The sequence below is a fragment of the Melanaphis sacchari genome, unplaced genomic scaffold (assembly GCF_002803265.2).
Source record: "Melanaphis sacchari strain LSU unplaced genomic scaffold, SCAv2.0 Contig27_pilon_pilon, whole genome shotgun sequence".
Lineage (NCBI taxonomy): Eukaryota > Metazoa > Arthropoda > Insecta > Hemiptera > Aphididae > Melanaphis > Melanaphis sacchari.
In genome coordinates, this window is record NW_020271152.1 from 1,732,222 (window position 1) to 1,755,092 (window position 22,871).

At 25.5% G+C, this 22,871-nt stretch overlaps 5 protein-coding genes across 7 annotated transcripts; 3 read left to right on the top strand and 2 right to left on the bottom strand.

Moving 5' to 3' along the window:
- Positions 1-242: 242 nt before the first annotated feature.
- On the bottom strand, positions 243-6,652 carry LOC112595490 (exocyst complex component 2). The gene is made up of 17 exons (XM_025340728.1): positions 6,435-6,652; positions 6,086-6,377; positions 5,819-6,011; positions 5,632-5,749; positions 5,346-5,560; positions 5,166-5,281; positions 4,474-4,607; positions 4,347-4,417; positions 4,132-4,278; positions 3,863-4,071; positions 3,683-3,797; positions 3,467-3,622; positions 3,296-3,400; positions 1,688-2,014; positions 1,424-1,608; positions 1,296-1,355; positions 243-404 (listed from the first exon to the last, which is right to left on the bottom strand). The coding sequence occupies exons 1-17, from the start codon at positions 6,541-6,543 to the stop codon at positions 302-304; spliced, it is 2,655 nt and encodes an 884-aa protein (XP_025196513.1). The 5' UTR covers positions 6,544-6,652; the 3' UTR covers positions 243-301.
- A 213-nt stretch (positions 6,653-6,865) lies between these two features.
- On the top strand, positions 6,866-12,716 carry LOC112595495 (putative ATP-dependent RNA helicase DHX30). Its single transcript, XM_025340733.1, has 17 exons — positions 6,866-6,963; positions 7,095-7,168; positions 7,335-7,579; positions 7,821-7,967; positions 8,061-8,124; positions 8,188-8,311; positions 8,398-8,608; positions 8,680-9,024; positions 9,100-9,264; positions 9,342-9,547; positions 9,964-10,168; positions 10,245-10,450; positions 10,543-10,766; positions 10,887-11,085; positions 11,163-11,349; positions 11,425-11,492; positions 12,072-12,716. The coding sequence occupies exons 1-17, from the start codon at positions 6,902-6,904 to the stop codon at positions 12,232-12,234; spliced, it is 2,895 nt and encodes a 964-aa protein (XP_025196518.1). The 5' UTR covers positions 6,866-6,901; the 3' UTR covers positions 12,235-12,716.
- Positions 12,717-13,806: 1,090 nt separating this feature from the next.
- Positions 13,807-15,538, top strand: LOC112595453. 3 transcript variants are annotated; one of them, XM_025340679.1, is made up of 5 exons: positions 13,807-14,025; positions 14,090-14,137; positions 14,768-15,009; positions 15,078-15,180; positions 15,244-15,538. In XM_025340679.1, exons 1-5 carry the CDS (start codon positions 14,005-14,007, stop codon positions 15,433-15,435), a joined length of 606 nt encoding a protein of 201 aa, XP_025196464.1. In that variant the 5' UTR covers positions 13,807-14,004; the 3' UTR covers positions 15,436-15,538. The 3 variants fall into 3 exon arrangements, with proteins under 3 accessions (XP_025196464.1, XP_025196465.1, XP_025196466.1); XM_025340680.1 differs by lacking the exon at positions 14,090-14,137 and having other exon boundaries at positions 13,809-14,025; XM_025340681.1 differs by lacking the exons at positions 13,807-14,025; positions 14,090-14,137 and adding an exon at positions 14,141-14,211.
- A 943-nt stretch (positions 15,539-16,481) lies between these two features.
- LOC112595452 (WD repeat-containing and planar cell polarity effector protein fritz homolog) lies at positions 16,482-20,566 on the bottom strand. Its single transcript, XM_025340678.1, has 12 exons — positions 20,195-20,566; positions 19,926-20,061; positions 19,683-19,863; positions 19,317-19,614; positions 19,094-19,196; positions 18,806-19,030; positions 17,997-18,256; positions 17,734-17,942; positions 17,508-17,631; positions 17,096-17,435; positions 16,894-17,020; positions 16,482-16,782 (listed from the first exon to the last, which is right to left on the bottom strand). The coding sequence occupies exons 1-12, from the start codon at positions 20,275-20,277 to the stop codon at positions 16,700-16,702; spliced, it is 2,169 nt and encodes a 722-aa protein (XP_025196463.1). The 5' UTR covers positions 20,278-20,566; the 3' UTR covers positions 16,482-16,699.
- Positions 20,567-20,773: 207 nt separating this feature from the next.
- Positions 20,774-22,453, top strand: LOC112595457 (probable 39S ribosomal protein L24, mitochondrial). The gene is made up of 5 exons (XM_025340685.1): positions 20,774-21,001; positions 21,057-21,242; positions 21,306-21,508; positions 21,599-21,735; positions 22,252-22,453. Exons 1-5 carry the CDS (start codon positions 20,900-20,902, stop codon positions 22,386-22,388), a joined length of 765 nt encoding a protein of 254 aa, XP_025196470.1. The 5' UTR covers positions 20,774-20,899; the 3' UTR covers positions 22,389-22,453.
- Positions 22,454-22,871: the final 418 nt, after the last annotated feature.

Here is a 22,871-nt window from a genome sequence, read left to right on the forward strand (position 1 = left end):
AAAGATCTACGATTGTAACTGGAATGTTTGCTTATAATAAATTTTGAAAATACTAAACTTACATGATACACACATAAAATCAATTTATCAATATGTTTAATAAATATTCTGTAAACATGATGTATGGACTCAATATACTTAATAAATATGACACTTTGATTGCAAAGATAAATATAATTATTTCTATAATATAATATTAGATAATTATATATATTGTGTATATTAACATTGTTATAAAATATTTGATATAAAAATAATTGAGTTATAATATAAATTTTAATAACTAATAACTAATAAGATATTACATAATACTAGTTTCGATATTATTTAGGGATGGTGTTAAAAAACACATGATTTGTAAATGCATACGGGTCTTAAACTGCTCAAAACATTTCAAAACACGCCTAGAAACATATACAGTTTATATAAATAATAATTTTATGATTAGGGGCCAAAATTATATTCTTTTAAAATAGCCAAAATAAGATGCTAATATTATCTTAAAAAGTTGAAAATATTCTCTTGAGCTAAAAATATGCATTTAAATGCAAAATAATAAATGGATATAAATAGACAAAAATATGCAAGATAATTAACCAAATAATACAAAAACTTGATATAAATAGGTACATAATAAAAAATATTACCTACGTATTAAGAAAAGTTTGATTAAATTATTAATAATATTTTTTTTTATTTTTTTTATTTGCTTTTTATTTAATAATAATTATAGCAAAGCGATTACATTAATAATATTTATTATTTAATTATTTTGCATTTTTAACTAAGAACATTTTTGAAAACAAGTTGATAAATATATTTTATCATTTATATTATTTTTGCCACTACAACAAAAAAACATCCAACATCTATTATACTAAACTATCAAATGTGTAAGTTTTACTAAAAAATCGAAAAAGCAAAAAAAAAGTTATCAATTGTCCTCCCCTGATTAAAATCTTAGTTACGCACAAGAATATCTATTAAAATTAATTGGAATATTCTCAAATATGCAAAAAAAACTTTTGTCATTAACTCATCTGTTTCATGATTTGTAATGATTTCAAACCCCTGCTTGACTACATAGATTTAAAAAAATATAACTCCAGCCCCTAGTTATGATATTAATTTAGTACTTAATAGTAGTGCTGCAGTCTTAATACAATTTTCATAACTGCTTGATATTGGTTTTTCATATTTATTAAAAAAGTGTATAGTAATGTAAGATATATATACTTAATTAATATTCAATGTGTATCTATGGTACTGAATTATAAATAAAATAAAAAAATTACTTTTCACTATCCTCTGTTTTGAATGGAGGAACTGCATTTGTAGCATCACAAAAAAAATCCCTGTCAATAAATATGTAAAATTGTTTTGTTAAATTGCTAAAATATAGAAAAAGTTATAGAATTAGTACTTTGAATTTGGTGTAAAGTAATTAGATAATGTGAATGTTAATGCCATCAAATCCAATCTAGCTTGCATGGCCCCATTTTCACTAAAATGTGTAACGCAATTCATTAGACGTGACATTTCTTCAGATATAGTAACTACAATTTCTGATAATACAGAATACATTAAATCTGGCATAATTGTTTGAACCTAATAGATAAAAAAAAAAGATTATTTATTTTGAATAGAAAATTTACTAAAAATGTGAAATTTATAATTTTTATCAAACCTCAGAATGTAATGCAATTAAATTGGTAATAATTTCTTTGGCATATGGTCTAACATCTTTTAGTTCTAAAAGTGAAGGAGAGTCCCATTCAAAATTGCCCACATACATTGACGGTTCAATTGTCCCAACTAAAGGATCGCTTTTGGTCTCTATATAAGTTTCGAGCAATTTACTTTCAGTATTTTCAAGTAATTCAACAGCACGAGCCACAACAGCATCAATAGCCGGAAAACCATTGTCTTCAAATTCTTTTTTAAATTTCAGTAGCACAATGTTTCTTGTATACTGACTGTTACTTATTGTTATCAAAAGTTTTTGTTCCCACATCTAAAATGTATTATTAATTATTTAGATCATTACACAATTATTTATATATAGGGCCTGGTTTATATGCTCTAAAATCCTCAAAAATATGCACTTTAAAACATGCATTTATGCTCTTATTTTATAGAAATATATCCTATAAAATAAAAAATTTGCAAAAAATCGATTAAAAAAAAGTCTTTAATTTTCATTAAATATAAATAAATAAAATTGAATGTAAGTTATGCGTATTCGGATCACAACAAACACAACTAACGTATGATTTACTAAAACCCACTCAATAACAGATTACTATTTGTCCCGATAGGTCTCAGATAAGATAAAAAAACAACTTCATCAAATTACATGGAATTTAAATATAACTATAAATACATTATTTTAATTAAAATAATGAAAAATATTACATATTATGTATTTAAAAACTGTATATATTCAATAAAAAAAAATCCTAAAATTCAGAAATATGCAGTACACATGTTAAAAAATGAAAAAATATGCAAAATAAAACTTTATATTTTAGATCTATTGATAACAAATCAAGCTTGAAACTTCCCCAGCTATTTTTTAGACTGTTCAGAAAAAACATGCAAATGCATATAAATATGGGCCCTATTTATGTAATATGACAAATAAATGTCTATCCAATTTATCACATCTGCTAAGTAATGAAAATACAGAAATTAAACAACCTAAATATATTTGTTTTTTTTCTTCAAAATATTAATATAAAAACAAACAAACCTTGATAAATCGATAACTTTAATAACTCAAAATATATGTTGTTTCCTTCCTGAAAACCATTGATAATTTGAAATTTTTTAACGGTTTCTTTACACATTATGTCCAAATACAAGTATCTGTATAAGATTCAGTTGCACTGATATTGTTATGTTTACATTGCACAGTGTCTCGATTAATTTATCATTGTTGTATTTTTTATTTAATTCAGTTTGTCGTCAGAGTTGCAATTGATCGATTACGAAAAAAAGTTTAATAGTTATATACTTAGCTTTTACATTTTTATCATATAATAAATAGATATGTAACATTATTATCATTATTGAAATATGTTATGAAATTAAATTGTGTTTATTATCTAATAAATAAATAAATTTTTTTTTTTAATGCCTTTAAGTTAAAACTTTAACAAACTGAAGAAAATTATAATTCCTTTGAATTTCGACTTATCAAGGTTTCATTATATATTTTACATATTGACTGTGTGCCTTAATAACAATTACAACATTTTCATTTTCATTAAACATTTTGAAAAATAAAACTTACCAGATCATTGTGTAGTTTCAACCCTGTAACTGAAGATCCACTTAAAGACATAACTGTGGTAGATGAACAATTGGTATCTGAATTTAAGCCTACTTGTTCCAATACCTTAAGTATGCATATTATGTTATTAAATCTAAAATATTTAATATAATTTAAAATATAATTTGATACCTGTGAAAAGTTCCAAAAACATTTGTGAACCAGTACTTGTAATTCATTTTTTGCAGTTTCATTATCAACTAGTGCAGTTTCTCTACGCTCATCACGGATTACATATTCTTTGGCTAAATTCATCGCTTCAATAATGATTTTATAGAAATCATTGGGCTAAAAAAAATAATAAATATAGAATTTAGTTTATTCAATATTATTGAGAATTAAAATTACCAATTGTGATATAGTTCCTTGTTTTGAATGATAATCCAGTTTCCAAGACTCAGTATTTTTTAACTGTATAATTTGTTCTGACGCTTGTTTAAATAAAATATTTAAACAGTGTAATCTAATTAAGACAATAAAAGACATTTTCATAAAAATTCAATTAGTTTTTATAAAAAAAAATTGTACCTTAAATCAAATATAACACTGGAAATCTTATTTAAAGCTTCATTGGGTAGATCCAAAGCCATTAATACTGTAAATACTGATCGAATTTGTTTTAAACAATGAGGCAACCATATGATAGGCACTGGTGAAAAAGAACTAGTTGTAGTAGTAGGTAACATAATTGTTCTATATATATCAGACACAGTCACAATTATGTCTAATATCATTTCCTAAAAATTATAAATTTATGTTTTCATGTACAATATTTTAAAAATATTATTAAAATATACTTTGAAATCCATTTCATGGCTGTAATCTGGCTTAACTGCTAAATCACCAATAAAGTAATTTTGTCCAAGTTTCCACAAATCAGGAAAGTAATCTGATATAACAGTAGCTATTTCATCAATACATAATACCTTTTTAGGCTCAATGTTCTATAAAAAAAAAATGATTTAACATTACTACATTGCTTATTAAAATAATAAGATGTGATTTAACATACTTGGAGTTCGATTTGCTGTGATAAACTAATATTTCTTTTATGTTTATTGTGTGGATGTCTATTGTTCTTACCTAAAATTTGGAATGTGTCAAATTTAATATTTAGATTTAAAGTATGAATTATTTACTTGGAGTTTCATTTGTTTGTTCTTCCGTTATAAATTGTTGATAACTAGCTTTTATTTTATCAATTAAAAATTGTTTCATATGAATAATTGCTTCCCAACCTGGGTCACCATTGTCATTCAAAGCAACTAAGTTTCTGCAAAGACATTTATTAAAATTTTAAAATTGTATAAACTTAAGACACTTATGAAATTATTTTACATCTTCAAATATCAAATATTAATAAAAAACTGTACTCTTTAAATTTTTTATCTTAGTCTCAAATAATAATGATAATAAAAAAATATATGAACAATTACATACCCTTAAATGCTGAAATATATAAGAATAACAAAACTATTTTGAATATTAATAAATATCTTCTTGTTTATTACTTTATTTTACAAAATAATTTTATTATCTCAAAAAATTAATTTAATTGTAATTTGCTTGTTTCACATCTTATGATCAATATGCATTTAAATCTACCCACATAGAAAAATTCTTCCAGAGACGTCAATAAAACCATCCTTCTTATCATGTCCTAAAGTTATCCTAACAATAGGCTCGATAAGGTCATTTTAAGGATGATCTTAGTATAGTCTCAAATGACTATTTCTATGTACATAGAAACACCCATAACCCATAAATTTATTTACCAATACACCACTGGTTATTGCAGTTATACCGGACACTGTGTAATATATATAATTACCTAATTATTTTTTTTTGTTGTTTCAGAGTTGATGGCATTTGATGAAGTTTTGACTTCAGGTTGATTCGTATATTCATTATTTTGGTTTCAACTTCTTCTAATATTTTCTTGAAAACCTTTAATTGAAATACATAAATATTTCAATATCTTTATAATAAAAATATAAATTATTATACTGACCGCGACTTCAGTTTTACCAAACAGATTTAAAGCCCTTGCGTAATCATTAATAATCACATCTACATCTTCGTTTTTAATATTACGATCAATGTTGATTGGTAATTGAAATAAAAATTTATATCTAGTCATAACAGCTAATGCATTTCTAGTAGCTTCAGCTTTTTCTCTTCTTGTTAAAACACCATGAAATAAATGTGTTGCCTCTTTTAGAGATTCTATAATAATATTTTCATTAGTGTTTAGGTTAAACAACAAAATATTTATTATTCAACTATTCAAAATTTACGGTTAATTGCTTCTTCAACTTTAAAGAGAGTTTCATTATTTCTATCAAAATCAGCTTCATAATTTTGTTTTAATGTAAAAAGAGTATCTAATTGTTCCATAACTGATCCAACATTATCCTATACATTATAAATAACATAATTAAAATAAATTATACCATTTTATTTTATTTTTTAAGCATTAATTACTTTCAAGAAAGACAATTGTCCTTCATTTTGTGAATCTACTTTTCTCTTTAAATATGACAATCCTACTCGTAGGTCATCAAAAGATGTTCCATGATGGTGTTCAAGTAAAAACCAGGCAGGTTCAAAGTTTTCAGATAATAAATCACCAGAACCCTCCGGAAATAATTCAGTTAGTTCATTTTCAGGAAATTTCCTTATTGTGGAATCAAAATAATATATTAAAGTAAACTCTTGACTGATTAAAATAGTCAATAAATATGTACACACTCGTCTCCTTCAACAGATAGACCTAGAGGATCATCTAATTGAAATATGGTGACTGAACTGTTTTGTCTGCCCCAGTTGAGTGGCGCTTCTTCTACCCATACTGCACTCTCTTTTAAAGGGCCAATTGTTTCATGATAACCACGGAACTGAACAGTACTTGTACCAACACCACCAGATTTAGTGACTAGAATTATATCACCACGTCCTTTTCCCGGTCCAGATCGTGCAATGATTTTATTGGGTGATTTCCATTCAGCCGAAAGCATACACTCGCAATCACATATTTTTAAACCTATAAATCCCGTGAAACTTAAAATATTTTTGTTACAAGATTAACTAATATAATTACTCGATAGATCGTTGGGGTTTATGCCTAAATATTCCCCTCTGATCGTCACCCTTGTTCCTGGAGGCCCTTCTTTCGGAGAAATCCCTGTTACGACTGGACTTTTAGCCATCTGTAAATAACAAATAGCGAATCGTCTACGAAATTAAATACATTTGGACGTCTAAAACTGAAAATAAAAATCGGTAGTTAGTAAGTAAAATTCAGTTTCAACTTATCAAATGCACTCCTTTTCATGTGTTGATATCGCTTATCATTTTATCAGTCATTATTCATCTGCACATGTATAACAAAAAGTTCCGGTTTTTAGTTTTCTCATTATAATATGTATTATATATTAAATTTTATTATTTTTTATGGTTTTGAGTTAATGTTTTTGAGTTATTATAAAGTAATTAATAGTTCAATAATTATGAACTAGGTATTCGATCAATTTTAATTTAGGAATGTTAAGTTTTTAGAATATTAAAATGTTTAAAGTCAGATCCTTCGTCAGATTACAAAATGTAATACCACATTTTCCTGTAACCCAGTGAGTAAAATACACATTTGCACAATGTTATACTAATAATCAGTATTTTGAATATTAATTATTTATTAATTTATTATAAATTAAAATCTAACTTTTCTTTGTTGTTATGAGTTTTTATTAATTATTTTCAGAAGACATTTAAAATTAATATATCCACATTTCTCAACTATACAACAAGCACCAGAATATAAAATTTCTGATGAAGGTAAGATTTTATATTTTTAATTAAACATTTTATTTACTGACATTTAAGACTAAGAATAGAAAATAGATTTTTTAGTCCTGATAATAATGTATATTATAAAGAAATGTAAAAATAATTATGAAATATTTAAAAAAACTGATTTAACAAATGTTTTTTTTTCATTTAGATATATCTAGATTGAAAAGGAAATTTGCATCACCGCGTAATATTATTTCAAATTTTTATAATCAAGTTGAACGAACACAGAACATAAAAACAGGCTGTCATTTTGGTTTTAATAAAAACAAAAAAAATCAATGGTCCTGTAAATTAAGTGTTCAATGGCCCAACCCCATTGTATTTTCAAGTGTGGCTACTACCAAAGCCAAAGCTGGAGAAATGGTTTCTTTAAATGCTATTCAATGGTTACAAGTAAGATATTTATTAAAATTATTGAAATTTTTTCTTTTCTCTTATAAATTTTATCATCTTACTTCAAGGGATTTCACTATTCAACTAAAACTAAAATTATTCTTAAGTTGATATTCTGTTAACTATTTAATTTATTAACATAAGCTTAAAGTATTATAATATTAGATTAATAGATTATATGTTATTTTATGATTTAAATTGTTAATATGTATTTAATCAATAAATACTTATACTTTTTCAGGATATGGAAAAACTTGATCATTCAGGAAAGCCATTAATAGTATCAAATAAGCAACGTATAGATGTAGCAACATCACCAATTGCTTCAATTGATTTGAGTGAACAAAATGTTAAATTAATTTCAAGCTTAGTACAAAAATACAATCAGGTTAACTATTTTGAACAAAATAATAACCAATTAAATATTCAAATTTGTTGGTTGTTTAAAGCATATTAAAGAATAATCACTTATTTTTCATAGGAAATTAAACCATTAATAAATAAAAAAAAACCAGCATTAATTGAAGATGACCAAATGAAGGAGGGTAAATTCTATTATTTAATTATATTCGCTTAATAAATAAAGAAATAATATATTTTATTTTTAGATGATTTAAGTTTTATATTACCTTCATTTTCACATTTTGACTATATAAAACGAAACGAATATCTTTATAAAAAAACTACACAAACATCGTCTGAATTAGTCCAATTACCTATAGACAGCTATGAGTATGTTTAATAACAAAACTGTTTACATTTTAAAGAAATTAACACTATATTATTTTGTATATATATTTATATTATTAAAATTTTAGATTTGACTTACTAGACATGATTGATAATAATCGAGTAACTATTATAAAAGGAGAACCAGGGTGTGGTAAAAGTACAAGGGTGCCCAATTTCATTATGAAAAAATGGAGTCAAGAAAAAAAAGGAAGTGACTGCAACATATATGTTACTCAGCCAAGACGAATAAGTGCACTAACACTGGCTAATCGGGTTGCTGAAGAACGATCAGAAGAAGTATATATTAAAAATAAAATTTTACTTATAAATATAATTAGATAGATAAATAATTTTACTCCAATTTCTAGTTAGGCAATGTAGTTGGTTTTCAAGTGCGGTTGAAACAAATATTACCCAGAAAACCGGGCACTATAGTGTTTGCATCTAGTGGCATACTACTTCAGAAATTACAAGCAGACCCTGGACTAAAAGAATTTTCACATGTTATTATTGACGAAGCTCATGAACAAGATATTAACACAGAAATATTATTGATGCTTACAAAGAATGCATTGCAGTTAAATGACAAGTTAAAATTGATTATAATGAGTGCAACTCTAAATGCCGAACACTTCCAGAACTATTATGGCCATTCAGCTTCAACTATTGAAATACCAGGCTTCACACATCCTGTGAAAACTCAATTCTTATCAGTAAATTATAAATGCTTATGTGTTTGGACGTTTGGAATTTTTATGTTGAAATTATTATTTAATGTTTAATTCCAGAAACAATTGGCTAGGGAATGGGGTATTTATGATACAACTGTTGAAGAAAATAATAAACCTTATTGGAATCCACAACTAGCGGCAAATGTAATAAAATGGATAAATAAAAATAAACCACCTGGAGCTATATTATGTTTTGTATCTGGTTGGCAAGACATAATTGATGTAAAATAATACTCATCGTGTTTAATTATTTAAACATTTAACCATTTTATTCTAATGAATTGTTATTTGAATAATAGGTGAATAAACTGTTACAACAAAGGCCTAATAACTTCGAAATAATGTTTGCCCATTCTAAACTGACACCTGAAAAACAAATAGAAATCATGAAACCTGCAAGTGATGGAAGACGAAAAGTTGTGCTGGCTACAAATATTGCTGAAACCAGTATCACTATTAATGATGTAGTATATGTAGTTGACACTGGTATGCAAAATATATCTAGGTAAGGTTTTTAATTTTAATAGTTTTAAATAGTAATTATATTGTTTAATGATGTTATATAAAAACAGCATAGTCTAAATTATTATACAGATGTATATCCACAGTTTTTATTAATTTTTTTAAATGGACAATTATTATTATACTTACAGTTTTAGATTAATAATACAACAGAGAATTTTTAGAGTTTGTAAATACTATTAAAATTAATTCCATTGAATCTCTATCTGTTTAAAAATAACTAACTTTAAAATTATAGTTTTTTAATGTTATTTATATGTAATTGTGAATTGTAATTTGTAAGATATAAGTATTTTATGTACTCCAATCATTAAAATATATTATGAATTTAATTACTGAAACTATGCTCATTTTAATTTATAATACTTTAAAATATAAACATAAATATTAATTTTATAGTTGGAATGCAGAAAAAGGTATTAAGTTATTAGATCGTTGTTGGGTTTCTCAAGCTAATGCAAAACAAAGAAGAGGTCGTGCTGGAAGAACTCGACCTGGAGAATGTTACCATTTATATTCATTGGATCGTTTCAAAAACTTCTCTGAGTTTCCTACACCAGAAATCCAATTAACTCCTCTTGAGCATACTATTATTACTCTTAAGGTAATTATATATATATCATGCATGTCTTATACTATATCATATAATTAAATGTCAAATGATTGTTAATATTATCTAGATACATAGTCAGGATAAAGCAAAAGTTGTATTGTCCAAGCTTTTGAATTCACCTAGTGTAGAAACCATAGATATCGCCGTTTCAGAATTACAACTTCTTGGGGCATTAGACAAAGAAGAGAAACTAACAGCATTAGGAAAACGAATAGCTGCATTCCCATTTGATCCATGTCTTTCAAAAGCTTTAGTTCATTCTGTATTTTTAAAGTGAGTAACAGCTTTTCGTTGAGTTATATTCTATTATAGTTTGATATCCTCATTAAATTAATATTTTGATTAATACTAATAATTAATTTTAGATGTCTAGATTCTACGTTAACAATCATCACTTATTTATCAAGTAATGTGAACATATTTAAAGAAACTACTGCAGTCGATTCACGAATTATAAAAAAGAAGTATTCTTCGTGTAGTGATCACTTGGCTGTGGCAAAAATATTTTCTGAATGGAACAGCACACAAAATCGTTATAATAATGACAGTAATACTTCATTATCATATAATAATCTTATACTTATAAATAGTGAGTATAAAATTTATTTAAATTATTACTAATTTTATTAATTTTTAAGAAAATACATAAAAATTATCTTGTAGGTAATTGTTGAGTGTCTTAAACAGTGTTATTTAAATTTTTTTACAGAATTGAAAAATTTATTTACCCAACATTTGTATAATAGTATGCTCATTGAAGACAAAGACGCTAATAATTTAAATTTAAACTCAGAAAAATCATTAGATCAACTAGTACCAGCTGTGCTAATTTCTGGATTTGGAAATTTAGTTTTTAGAAGATCATTTATGAGACGGAATGGACGTTTAGATTATTCATTTATTAATGAGTATAAAATTTATTGCGTTTATAAACAATTTAAATTAGATTACAATTATAATTTTTAATTTTTATTTATTTATTTAGTGCTGGAATTAAAGTTATACATCATTCAGAAAGTGTAAATTATAATAAAAATAAAGAAAATGAGTTATTAACTTACTTTAGAGAAGGTAGATCACTTGACCATAATGTTGTAATGCTTAATAAATCTTCATATGTTCCTCCAACTTTAGCTGTATTATTTTTTAATGGTCAAGCATCATTTAAACATGTAAGTTTATCATTAGAATAGTTTAATATACATTATTTTAGATTATTTTACATTTTAAATAAATTATTTCCTCAGGATGGACACAACAATTGTTTGATATACATACAAAATGGAAAACGTGTTAATATTTCTTGTTCTAAAGGGTGAGTTATAATATGTAGTATAAAATTAAGATTATGATTAAAATAATCTTGTAATTATTGTAAAAGATATCATGTTCTAAAATATAATGAAATTATTTTTATTATTTTTTTACTTAGGTATGTTAAGCTCTTTTAAGTCAGCTGGGAAAATTTTATTTTTATTTTTTTTCAGTTAACCCAGTAACTTAAGGGCTATTTTTGCATTTATTTGGTCTCTACACCATTCTACTATATGTCAACTAATAGAAAATATTCTGATCTATTCTCAGATACTTGAAAATAACATTAATCCACTGAAACCTGGATCTCTCTTGGGTGACCCTTATTCTGTTTATTTTTTGACCCGTACTTTTTCTTTTATAATTATTCGTCTGTTTTCCAAATGTGTTCATAACTCTAAATCAATATTTATTACTGATAACTGCTAGTATGTTTGGTTTGTTGTACAATTTATGCAGTTTCTTGTTATTTTCTTTCATATTTTTTTTTCTTTTAGTTGAAGTATGGCTCAATATTCCCTGGAGTATTTTTGAAGTAAAAAAAAAAAATATTTATAATAAATGTTTCTTTATTTTTCAGTGATTGGGAAACATTATTATCCCTAAGAAATGTAATAAGGAGTTTTATTGATTTTCTGATGGAGACATATGGACATTATGGCACTAATGATCAATCATTTGATGAAATTATGAATTTCCGTGATTCTGTGTGTTCTGTTTTGTGTAAGCTTGTTGAAAAATGATTTTTTTAATTGTTTATCTCATAGTTTTGTAAAATGTTATTAGTTTATAGACATTTGTATTACGATATATAATTTTATTGTATAAAAGAATTTATCATGTATCTTGTGCAATTTAAATACAATACATCTTATATTTTTATTCATGTAATCCAGTTGAAACAATGTAATTTGTGTATTGAAAGTAATTATTATTATTATTAAAAACAAGTTTACAAAAATAATTTTAAAATAATAGTTAGTATGTTATTTTTTTTGTTTTTATTATTATCTATTACGTTCAATACTCAGTGAAATAATTTGAGGACTTATTCTGCCTCTCAGAATTATGAAGTCTTTAAGCGGGCTGTATTTTGCAACATTCAAAGCATTGCATTGTATATAATAATATGAATATAGAGTTGTAATTAATATAAAAAAAATATATTCAATAACCTGTATACTGTTTGAAAAAAATAAATAGTTTAGAATTTTTGATTTGTCAAACAGTGAATTCCTAAATTTGTAATATTTTTGTCAAAACATTAGTTTAGCCATATACATGATTTTCATTATAAAATGACTTTTTAAATGTTTAAATAAAAAAGGTAACTTTTATGTTAAATTTACATAATTTTATACTTATTGTTTTATACATGATTTCTAGCAATGTATCTTTTTAGATACACGAATATTAGTATTGGTTTATGGCAATGTATCTTTTAAAATACAATTTATAACTTTGAACTTTCAAGTCTAATATTTTTTTTTTTTTTTGATAATATTTTTGAATTCAGCGACCTTGAATTAGTTTGAAAATATCTACTTGAAAATTTTTATTCCAATATTTTCATGGTTAATCTTATTCAAATACATATTATTAAATGTTATTACTTGTTAACATGAACAAAATGAAAAAAAGATCTCAATAAATTAGTCATGCACTGACATTAGATCTCTTCAATCCAACATTAATATTTTAAAATATTTAAATGAAACAAACAGTTATAATTTAATATTTTATTATATTTTATACATAATATGTATAAAGAATACAAAAAAATAATGAACTTTTGAAGAAATATCACATGAAATTTAATTCAATAGATTCTGATATTGTTCCACGATATTAATAGTCACAGCTGTCGAAGTATTTATTTTTTAGCTCAATAAAAAAGATGTATTATTATCCACGTACGTCAATATTATTAGTGATTGAAGTTAACATTGGTAATTAATTTAAATTTTACACATAATATATCAATTTCCATTTTATATATTGTATAATTTAAAATAAGATCAGATTGCCAGAACCATAGGCCTATAAACTATATCATCTGTGATATATCTATGACCGAAATATATTAATAGAAAATATTCAAACTAAATTTAATAATTTTCAAGAGTTATAAAAAACTAAAAATACAAAGTTAAAACACGTCAAATACGGTTCGTAATATTAAAATATGGTCAGGTACTCAAGTGACATTAGTCGTGGATAATATAACGTGAATTATTGTTCTGTGGTATTATTTATGGACGACACGATATTACTTATCACTTTATCAGTTTCAAATTTTCTTATCATTCTGCGTAAAAAATTAAGTAATTCGCAATTATTCGTAAATCGTAATATTCGTTTTCGGGTTAGCCGGTTGTCGAGTACAAAACTAGACCTATAAACTAAATATTTTTTAAATTGTAGTTACATACGTATTGTGAATTTAATTTTTTTGTTACGTTTAAACAAGTTTATTTTCCTGTTGAAGTTTTCGTCTTTTCACAAGGATCAATATGTTTGTGACAAAGTGTTTGGTATGTATACTCTGGTATTTTTATAGTTGTTTGTTAATCAATTTGGTCTAACTATAGTGTTAAGTATTGCAGTTATCGACAACTGAATCTCATTTTTGTACTGGAAATTGAAGTAACGTACTACTAAGTCAGAATTGTAATTTGCACTGTTGGTTAAATGTTAAGGACATGAAGTCTATTAGAACAGTATTAGTATATTATGTTATGTATTAATCTTATGACAGTTAATTTAAATTAACAATAAAATTGTAGGTACAGTGGTGAACAATAAAAAAATTTCAGGCTGGGAATATTATTTAATTGTTCCAGTTTTTTTACCCTGGATATATTTAGTGGTTTTATTAGGGTTTATGCATTCTTATTTTAAGTTTTATAGAGCATAATGCCTTCAAATTAAAAATTATTAAACAAAATAACTGTTATTTTGCATTAGTCAAAAAAGAATCTAGTATTAAATTAAAAAAAAAAAAATTTACTTAGATAGTTTTTTTTCGAATAAGGTAATTATTTTTATTTTTAATAATTTAAATAATGTCTTAACATTAATATTATTCAATATATTTTTTCTATAGCTATAAGCAGGAATATCTTTATTATTTGAATGAATATAGTCTGTTACATACTGGGAAATATCCCAATATTACATTGGCATAGTCTGTCACTGGCTAGGATTCATTAATAATAGGATGTATATCAAACACTTAATTAAAATTTAAAATTTGTGATGTTTTCATTTTTGTAGGCACAACAATTTTTCAAGGTTGCTAGATTACAATCTTTCAAATCAGCTAAGATGTGCTTACCAACTATTCGTCATTATGGTAGTGTTTATGAGCCCGATTATCTGGATATGTTAAAACCAGATATTCCTGAATGTGAGAAAGTAAATATTCAAATTAAAGGTTACGACTTCGCTATATTAGAATCGTTTCAAAAATTTGTGCACACTATTGCTGAAAATATGGACCTTGATGTATCTGATGGGTGATTACTAGTTTAATAAGTTTTTTTGTAGTTTATAAAATATTATACCATCTGTTATCTTCTTTTAGTTGGGCATTACCTCCTCAAACAATTTTAGCCAAACGATTTGTGCCCAATAGTGAAAGCATTGAAACCCAATATACACTGAATGTATATGAACGTAACTTACAAGTATGAACAAGAAATGTTATGTATTATATTCCTTTTTTAATTATACATTTTTAATTTCTCTAGATTGTTGATGTTCCCTATACTAAGCTTTCTCTACTCATTGAGGTAATAGAAGACTCAATGCCTGCGGGTGTTAAGGCATCAATTCACAGACACACAGATGATCACGAAACACTCAGGTACATACCCGACAATGAACTGAAAACGTTGAAAGAACAATTAGAAGAAATGGGTGGCTCAAGAAAAAAAAAGTGAATTTATGATTTATTTTTATTGTTAAATCTGTAACATTATGTAGTACCTAGGTACCTAAGTATAATTATTTTGTAAGTAATATAATATGATTTGTGAAATTTAATTATTGCGTTTTTATTATAAAACACACTATAATGATAAAGTTTGTATTTATGAACATAATTTTTTATGCTATCTTTTATTACTCAATTGTTATTAAAAAAATATGAAAATCACTATTATAATGAGTAGAGTTTGGAAGTTGATAACCTTAAAAACATTAAATGAAAATTGACCTTAAAAAATAAGCAAATAAGACTTAAACATCACAAAAACAACCTAAAAAATTATAAATATTTATTTAAAATTAGTAAAAATACATTTTTTTTTTTAAATAATAGTAATAATAATAAAAATTACTCATAACTGTTAAATTGTACTATTAAGGCATGTTTTATATTGTTAATAGTAAAAAATGATACCTAGCAATTGTCTTATTCTATTAAATCTTTATCTTTACCTAACCCATATAAAACTTGTGTAAAATATTATTTTATAAAATATAAATTTGACGTAGGTATTTATATACAAAATTTAAAATTTAAATTAGTTTAGATTCACATGTTTATGAAACAAATCTGTGGTCAGGAGATCATCATCTAATAAGTTCCAAGGTGAATAAGACATGAATAAAACAAATAAAATTGTTTTGAAATATTTAAAAAACAAAATATTTAATAAAAAAATATAAAAATAAATAATAAAGTATCCATAATATCCATGGAAGTAAAAAAATAGTGTACAATATTGGTACAAAAATAAATTTTTCATTAAAAACTAAATTTGGTATATAAATAATATTAAATTATATAAATAAATTGTATAACAATAATAATAATTATTATATTAAATATTTTTTAACAATAATAATAATAAAATATATTTTAACAACAGCATATAATATGGCATTAATTTGGTACAATTGGCAAGAAAAAATATATAAAAGCTTAAAGGTATATCATATTATACTTCATAAAATAAATACCAAACCACCTTAATGAGTATTTATATAATCTATTTCTTATAAGTAGTTATAAATATTTTAAAATTAAAACATTGGCATTGTTAAAGTTTTTAAACCTTGTTTCATAAACAAGTATGTGCTGACACATAAATTGAATTCAAAGTTTATCCATCACATATCAACATAAATTTAGGCAGTCTTAATAGTTTACTAATAATACATTTGTTTACTGTTTAAATAATTTGTTTTGATAAAAAAAGATCATACAATACCAAAATGTACAACTTTAATAGTTTTATCAGGTTGTGGTTTAGTCGAAATTTGACTTTGTTGATTATTGTTCTCTAAATATTGTTATATACAAACATATTAAAAAAAATATATATACATATGAAAATATCTAATTAGAAAAAAATAAAAATTATTTAGTGAATATATTTTATTTTAATACAAACCTAAACGGGTATTTTGAGTGAGTAATTGTTGTTCGAAAGGATATTTTAAGTGCGGTACACTGTCCAATGATGTTGTTGGTAGCTCTATAGTTTTTGGGTGAACACGATCAATATGAGAACTTGTATACTATATTAAAAAAAAAAAAATTCAAGTTAAGTAATCTAAAAACTATTCATGGTTTTATTTAAAATTATTACATACTGGTACACTAATAGTTGTAACATTATTCAGGGATCTGTTGTTTGAAATTGATGGAATGAATAATGACGGTGAAGAAGTTGCGAGGGGCACGTTTGGCAAAGGTGGCCTTAATGAGCTTGATGGGGAATTTGAATGACAGTCTGTGCAATCACAATCAGATGACTGACTAGAATGTGAATCATCTGATTCTGAAGACACAATTTGATTTGCTTTCTCCAATGCCATGGTTGCCATAGCTCTAGTGCCAATCCCTGATTTTGTTGCCCAATATAGATCCATAAATAAATCTCTGTCATTCAAATCAATGGCTAAACTATATGCTTTTTCATAAAGTTCATATCTAAAATCCAAAAAATCGGTTGGTAAATTATTTTAACATAAAATGTAATTAACAAATTTCATTTATAAACACCTCACTAAATGATGAAAAAAACGTCGTGCAATGTTTCGAACAGGTTCAAAATATTGATGTTTAGCATCTTCACTCAATGGTATAACAGGTTGGTAGTAACTACCGATTGCAGATTGTAATTGCACTGTTGTAAATTTAATATAAAGTTATTACAGAACTTTGTAATATATATTTTTTTAATAATTATCAAGATAAATGGTTATTTAATAGTTAATAGTCAACTTACCTTCTCTTACAGGAGTAAATGGCAATCGAAACAAATAATTTGTTATTTGTTGTAAGGTCGTTAAACATATTGGCCCTTCAGAATGCCAATCTAGTCCCAGTAAAAAGTTGAGTGCGTGATCGACATCATTTTCATTCAAGTACATGGAAACCAATTGATTTACACATAACTTTCCAATGCCAAGTACTTTAATGGCAATCACAGGGCCCCTAAATGTATAATATAAATAAAATGACTAAACATAATATTAAAAATATTGGTACTTTTCAAACACAAGATGAAGAATGGCATCAGATTGATTCACAGAATGTTTTGTTATTTCATTTGGCATCCATTTCATGGAGAAAAGTTTTTTGTTCCCAACTTTAGATTGCATATCTAACCAAGTTGATGAACTTGCTTCTTCTGTCAATGGCTGTAGACGAATGCATGACAAACATGAATCATAACATTGTATTCTACCATTGCTATCTGACACAGCTATCATATTACCATCTGGATGCCAATCCAAAAACTCCACGGGCTAGTCAATTTCAAACGCACAGGTTTTAGTAACAAATATAGTATTCAATATATTTATTATAAAATTCAGTTCTTATATAAAATGTTTTCAGACACATGTTATTTAAGATTATACACTGCTACTTTATATGATTATTATTATTTACAAGTTTTAATTCAAAAGTTATTTTATAATTTGTAGATTTAAAAAAAGAGAGATTTTATAACATAATGATTGTTAAGTTTACTGAATAATAAAAAATAAATTTTAAAATTTTTTAATTATAAAAGATTATGACTTAGTACTTATTATTCATAAAGTTGAAAGATGATAGTAAACAATGTTAATAATTATTGAAAAATATTTGTTTCTCCTATAGTCCTGTGTACAATTAATGAGACTCAAGGAAAAATATAGTAGACACAATTAAAATAACATGTATTATAAAATTATAAGTAACAAGTAAGCTATAATTTTAAAACAAAAGTTAAGAATAATATTATTTATTTTTATATTATTTCATGAATGTTTTAATAGTAATAAAATAGAAATAAAAATCAATCTACTTACAAAATCAGTTTTTACTGAACATGTGATAGATAAATTGAAATCATGGATAAATAGTACAGAATCATTGTATGAGAAACATATACGTGTGTCATCTTTGTTTAACCATGCATTAACTATGGCGGCAGAACACCAATCAAATGGACTAATTGTCACTACCTTGACTAGATGTAATTTGGTATTGGTCACTTCAAAAGTACTAAAATCGATACGAGGATCGTTGCAACTCTAATAAACATATAACATTGTTGAAAAAAATAATAATATATTTTTGATAAAAAAACAATTCACCTTTTGTTCCAAAATGAATATAATATTTGATATTGTTTTACTAAATGATACAATAAGAGGATCTTGTTTCGTATGATAATAGCAACAAAGTTCTAGCCGAGGCCTAAACAAAAATGTGTAATAATAAAATGCTTATACCACAAGGTTGGTATTTATTTCTATTTTCATAGACTTTATACCAAATACCAAATGATTATAAGGTATGTTTATTTATTTGTCTTACCCAATGATTTTATATACATGAACATTTGCTCTATGTTCATCTTTTACTAACGGATTCCACGGATAAACTTCATTCAATGAGGACTTTGACCATGTAGCTACCATTGTTGCAGAAATATTGAATGTAATCTTTCGTTCATTTTTTCTGTTAGTAGTAGAATTGCTGAAATCAGATAATCCAATTTTTGGATCGAGAAAGGACCATTTGTTCAGTGTGCGATCGAATGGACGTCCAAAATATATAATGCCCAATTTGTGATCCGAAAATGAGCATAACAGTACTTGTTTTGCATAAGATACTGAAAAAGAATAAATTTGACTTTAAAATTTTGTTAACAATATTAAGAGTCATAAACTCATAACATACCATTAATTAGCTGTTCGCATTGAAATTTTGATTGCAAAAATTTATCTGTGACAATTTCAATTATATCACAAGTAGCAGGATCAAATGTAATAAATATAGTTGATCCATTACTAACTATAAATGCAATTTTGTCTTTTTTTATCCATTCAACGGCAATTAAACGATGTTCATTTAATTCAATCTGAATATTAAGATGTAAAATATAAATTGTTTGTCAGACATAGTGCATTATAGGTTACTTACTTCAAAATATTTTAAAGAATCTCTTAATTTCATAGGTCTCTTATTGGACACCGACCAATTACATCCGCTTGCTTCGACATAGTTTTTCTTGATGATCTTATCTGTAGAAGTTTCCGTTTCTTTTTTTTCATTATATCTACATATGACATTAATCATTGACGACATTATAGTATAAAAATATAAAAATTTAAAAACGGATACCACAGAAATGCATTTAAAATTGATGTGGACCGTGCAAGATTGACCAAACAATAACTGTTCGTACGTACTTGAAGTGACTAAAATCTGTATAGCTGACGTTCAGATCGTTTTTCAACGTCCAGTAGTGACATTCACAGACGAATGTAAGCATTACACTATTTCAGTCGAATAAAATGTGTGTACACGTATAATTCATTTCATGTAATGTTTGCAATTGGAATGGATACACATCATATCATAGGTACATGGAATTAAGGGAATAAGCAATCAATGAACCAAATAATATCAATTCAATACGACGAGTAATTATTGAAATGCACTAACGCGAGATAACGATCGGTGATTGTAAGTTTTTTTGGGGGAAGTGGAAGACTCTTATGTTTATTTTACAGTTATTTGAATATTATTATTATTATATTTACGATGCGAAAATAAAATAAAATTGTTGTTGTTGCCAAAATAATTTGCTCGTTATCACTTATCGCGAAACTCTAATCAACAAGTGGCTCAGACAAGTATAAATGGTTTTTGCTGCCACGTCCGTTATTTTATTATCCAAGACATATACGTATAGATAATAAGGTGATAAGGTTTATCATCTAATATCTATAAACCTTGCTTTCAAGATTACTCTTTTTATCACAATTTATTTTGTTCATAATACTTGTAGCATATTAAAATATTTTATTCATAGACATAAGATAATACGATAATTGTGCATTCGTGCTACGAATTTGGGTGTTAGGACGTCGTGTCGTTCGTATTATTATACGATGAGGCTTACGGAATACCTGAGAGACTTTAAGAAAGTCGGAGAATTGACGAAAAAGTATGCGAATTTACCGGATTCTTACATCAAGCGTAGCATGGAAAAGGTAAGTGCGAAAGTAAAGAAATACGAAATTCCGTTAATGAAAACCTTTCGCGTAGATTGTATGGAAAACGCCACAGAACAATCCTCGTTACTTGCCAAGGACGGTTAAAAAGAAAAAATATCATTTTTCTGAGCACAGGCCTTGGTCGATGCCATTTCAAAGTCAAAACAATTTTGGCGAGTTAAAGCCAAAAGTATTTTTGGAACCAATCAAAGATTGGTCAATTTTTAAAGGAGATAGAGTGAGTATTAAGAAATTACAATTAATTATAATCATGGAAATCCAATGTATGTTTTATTTATAGGTCGAAATTTTGGTTGGACCTGATAAGGGAAAACAGGGAATCGTTGGACAGGTGATCCAAGAACGCAATTGGGTAATTGTTGATGGTTTAAATTGTGAATTAGAAGAAGTTTCTCATTATAAAGGACACTTATCAATGGTTCAAATGAAAGAAATTCCACTATTAGTAACTAGTGAGGTTGCATTAGTAGACCCGTCAGACTTGTGAGTAACTATTTTCTTCAAATAATTAAATTAATAGGTATTTTGCTTTATTTAAAATGGTCAATTACATTTATATTTTGTTATTTTCAGACAAGGCTGTACTGTTGAATGGAGATTTACAGAGAATGGTGATAAAGTACGAGTGTCTTCCAGAAGTGGAAAAATAATTCCAATTCCATCATTAGCAAAGCAAACTTATGATTACAAAACACCAAATACTTATAAAGGTTTGTAGATGTCTATTACTTAATTCTAAATTTATAAACCAAATTAAATAGTATGTTTAAAATTAGATTAACATACATTTTAGTTAACTAGTTTAGAGATATATTATTTAAATATTATAGTACTTTATAGTCTGATAAAGTTTTATAACAATAGTACTGACAATTTAAACATCTACATATGATATTATGAATGTATCATATTAAAAATGTATATATGTTTTACCTGTTTACCTCTATACTTAAAAAAACATCAACAACCATTATCTATTTAAATAATTGGTGTTCATATAATTTAATACTATATTCTGTAAAGTAATAAAATGCATAGAAGAAAAATAAGAAGAACCGATTTTTGTCAGGCCACTATGTATTTTTTTTGTTGGACAGAGTGTAGAAGCATTTTAAACATGAAATTATCTATTTTAATTTTACTGTCAATTATTATAGTCAATACCAATTGTTTGTACACATTTTTTAATGAATTATTGTTTTATTATTAATATGCTTTATTTTTAGAAAGTGAAAAAGATACTTCAGCAGACGATATAAAAAAAATAACTTTTGCACCTTTATTGAAAACATTTGAAATGGATATCATGGATGAAATGGATATCAAAGAAGATAGAGTACCAGCTCCAACTTATTGGTATTGATTGTGTAAAATTGAATTAGTATAGAAATCTTTTATAATAAATTTGAGCATTTTGAGTTTAATTCATTTAGTGTAATGGTTATTGATAATTACTATTTATAATTAATGTAACATGTAATATATTATATAGTTTTGAAAACAAAATGAAGTTATAAAATATCATTGAAATATGACCAAAAATTTTCTAATAATATATAAGCTTGATACTTGGTGTACATTCATTATTTTACACAAAAGCGAGTCATGTACAATTTTGTATACACAATTTTAATTACGTTGTAAGTTTACTTTGAAAAAACAATTTTAGGGAGTATAAAACGTTTTTGGTGATATTTTTAGTTTTTTATTTAACTAATTAATATATATTGTTTATTTGCTATGATAAATACCAACTGGCTATTAATAATTTAGATAGAAATGTGGATTTATAAGTAATACATAAGCTTCAAGAAAACAAAATTTAATTGAGTAAAATTAGAAAAGG

Bases quoted from the DNA above. Each gene is read 5' to 3' on its own strand.
- LOC112595490 (XM_025340728.1), bottom strand. From the start codon at position 6,543: ATGGCTAAAAGTCCAGTCGTAACAGGGATTTCTCCGAAAGAAGGGCCT. The intron at 4,279-4,346 runs GTATGTTAAATC...TTTTTTTTATAG, and splicing joins CACAGCAAATCGAACTCCAA to AACATTGAGCCTAAAAAGGT. The intron at 3,401-3,466 runs GTATCAAATTAT...TGCATACTTAAG, and splicing joins GTTTTTGGAACTTTTCACAG to GTATTGGAACAAGTAGGCTT.
- LOC112595495 (XM_025340733.1), top strand. From the start codon at position 6,902: ATGTTTAAAGTCAGATCCTTCGTCAGATTACAAAATGTAATACCACAT. The intron at 9,025-9,099 runs GTAAATTATAAA...GTTTAATTCCAG, and splicing joins TGAAAACTCAATTCTTATCA to AAACAATTGGCTAGGGAATG. The intron at 11,086-11,162 runs GTATAAAATTTA...TTATTTATTTAG, and splicing joins GATTATTCATTTATTAATGA to TGCTGGAATTAAAGTTATAC.
- LOC112595453 (XM_025340679.1), top strand. From the start codon at position 14,005: ATGTTTGTGACAAAGTGTTTG. The intron at 14,138-14,767 runs GTAACGTACTAC...TCATTTTTGTAG, and splicing joins TTTTTGTACTGGAAATTGAA to GCACAACAATTTTTCAAGGT. The intron at 15,010-15,077 runs GTGATTACTAGT...ATCTTCTTTTAG, and splicing joins GACCTTGATGTATCTGATGG to TTGGGCATTACCTCCTCAAA.
- LOC112595452 (XM_025340678.1), bottom strand. From the start codon at position 20,277: ATGCTTACATTCGTCTGTGAATGTCACTACTGGACGTTGAAAAACGAT. The intron at 19,031-19,093 runs GTGAATTGTTTT...TATGTTTATTAG, and splicing joins TATTCATTTTGGAACAAAAG to AGTTGCAACGATCCTCGTAT. The intron at 17,021-17,095 runs GTATGTAATAAT...TTTTTAATATAG, and splicing joins TTACAACTATTAGTGTACCA to TATACAAGTTCTCATATTGA.
- LOC112595457 (XM_025340685.1), top strand. From the start codon at position 20,900: ATGAGGCTTACGGAATACCTGAGAGACTTTAAGAAAGTCGGAGAATTG. The intron at 21,002-21,056 runs GTAAGTGCGAAA...CCTTTCGCGTAG, and splicing joins TCAAGCGTAGCATGGAAAAG to ATTGTATGGAAAACGCCACA. The intron at 21,243-21,305 runs GTGAGTATTAAG...TTTTATTTATAG, and splicing joins CAATTTTTAAAGGAGATAGA to GTCGAAATTTTGGTTGGACC.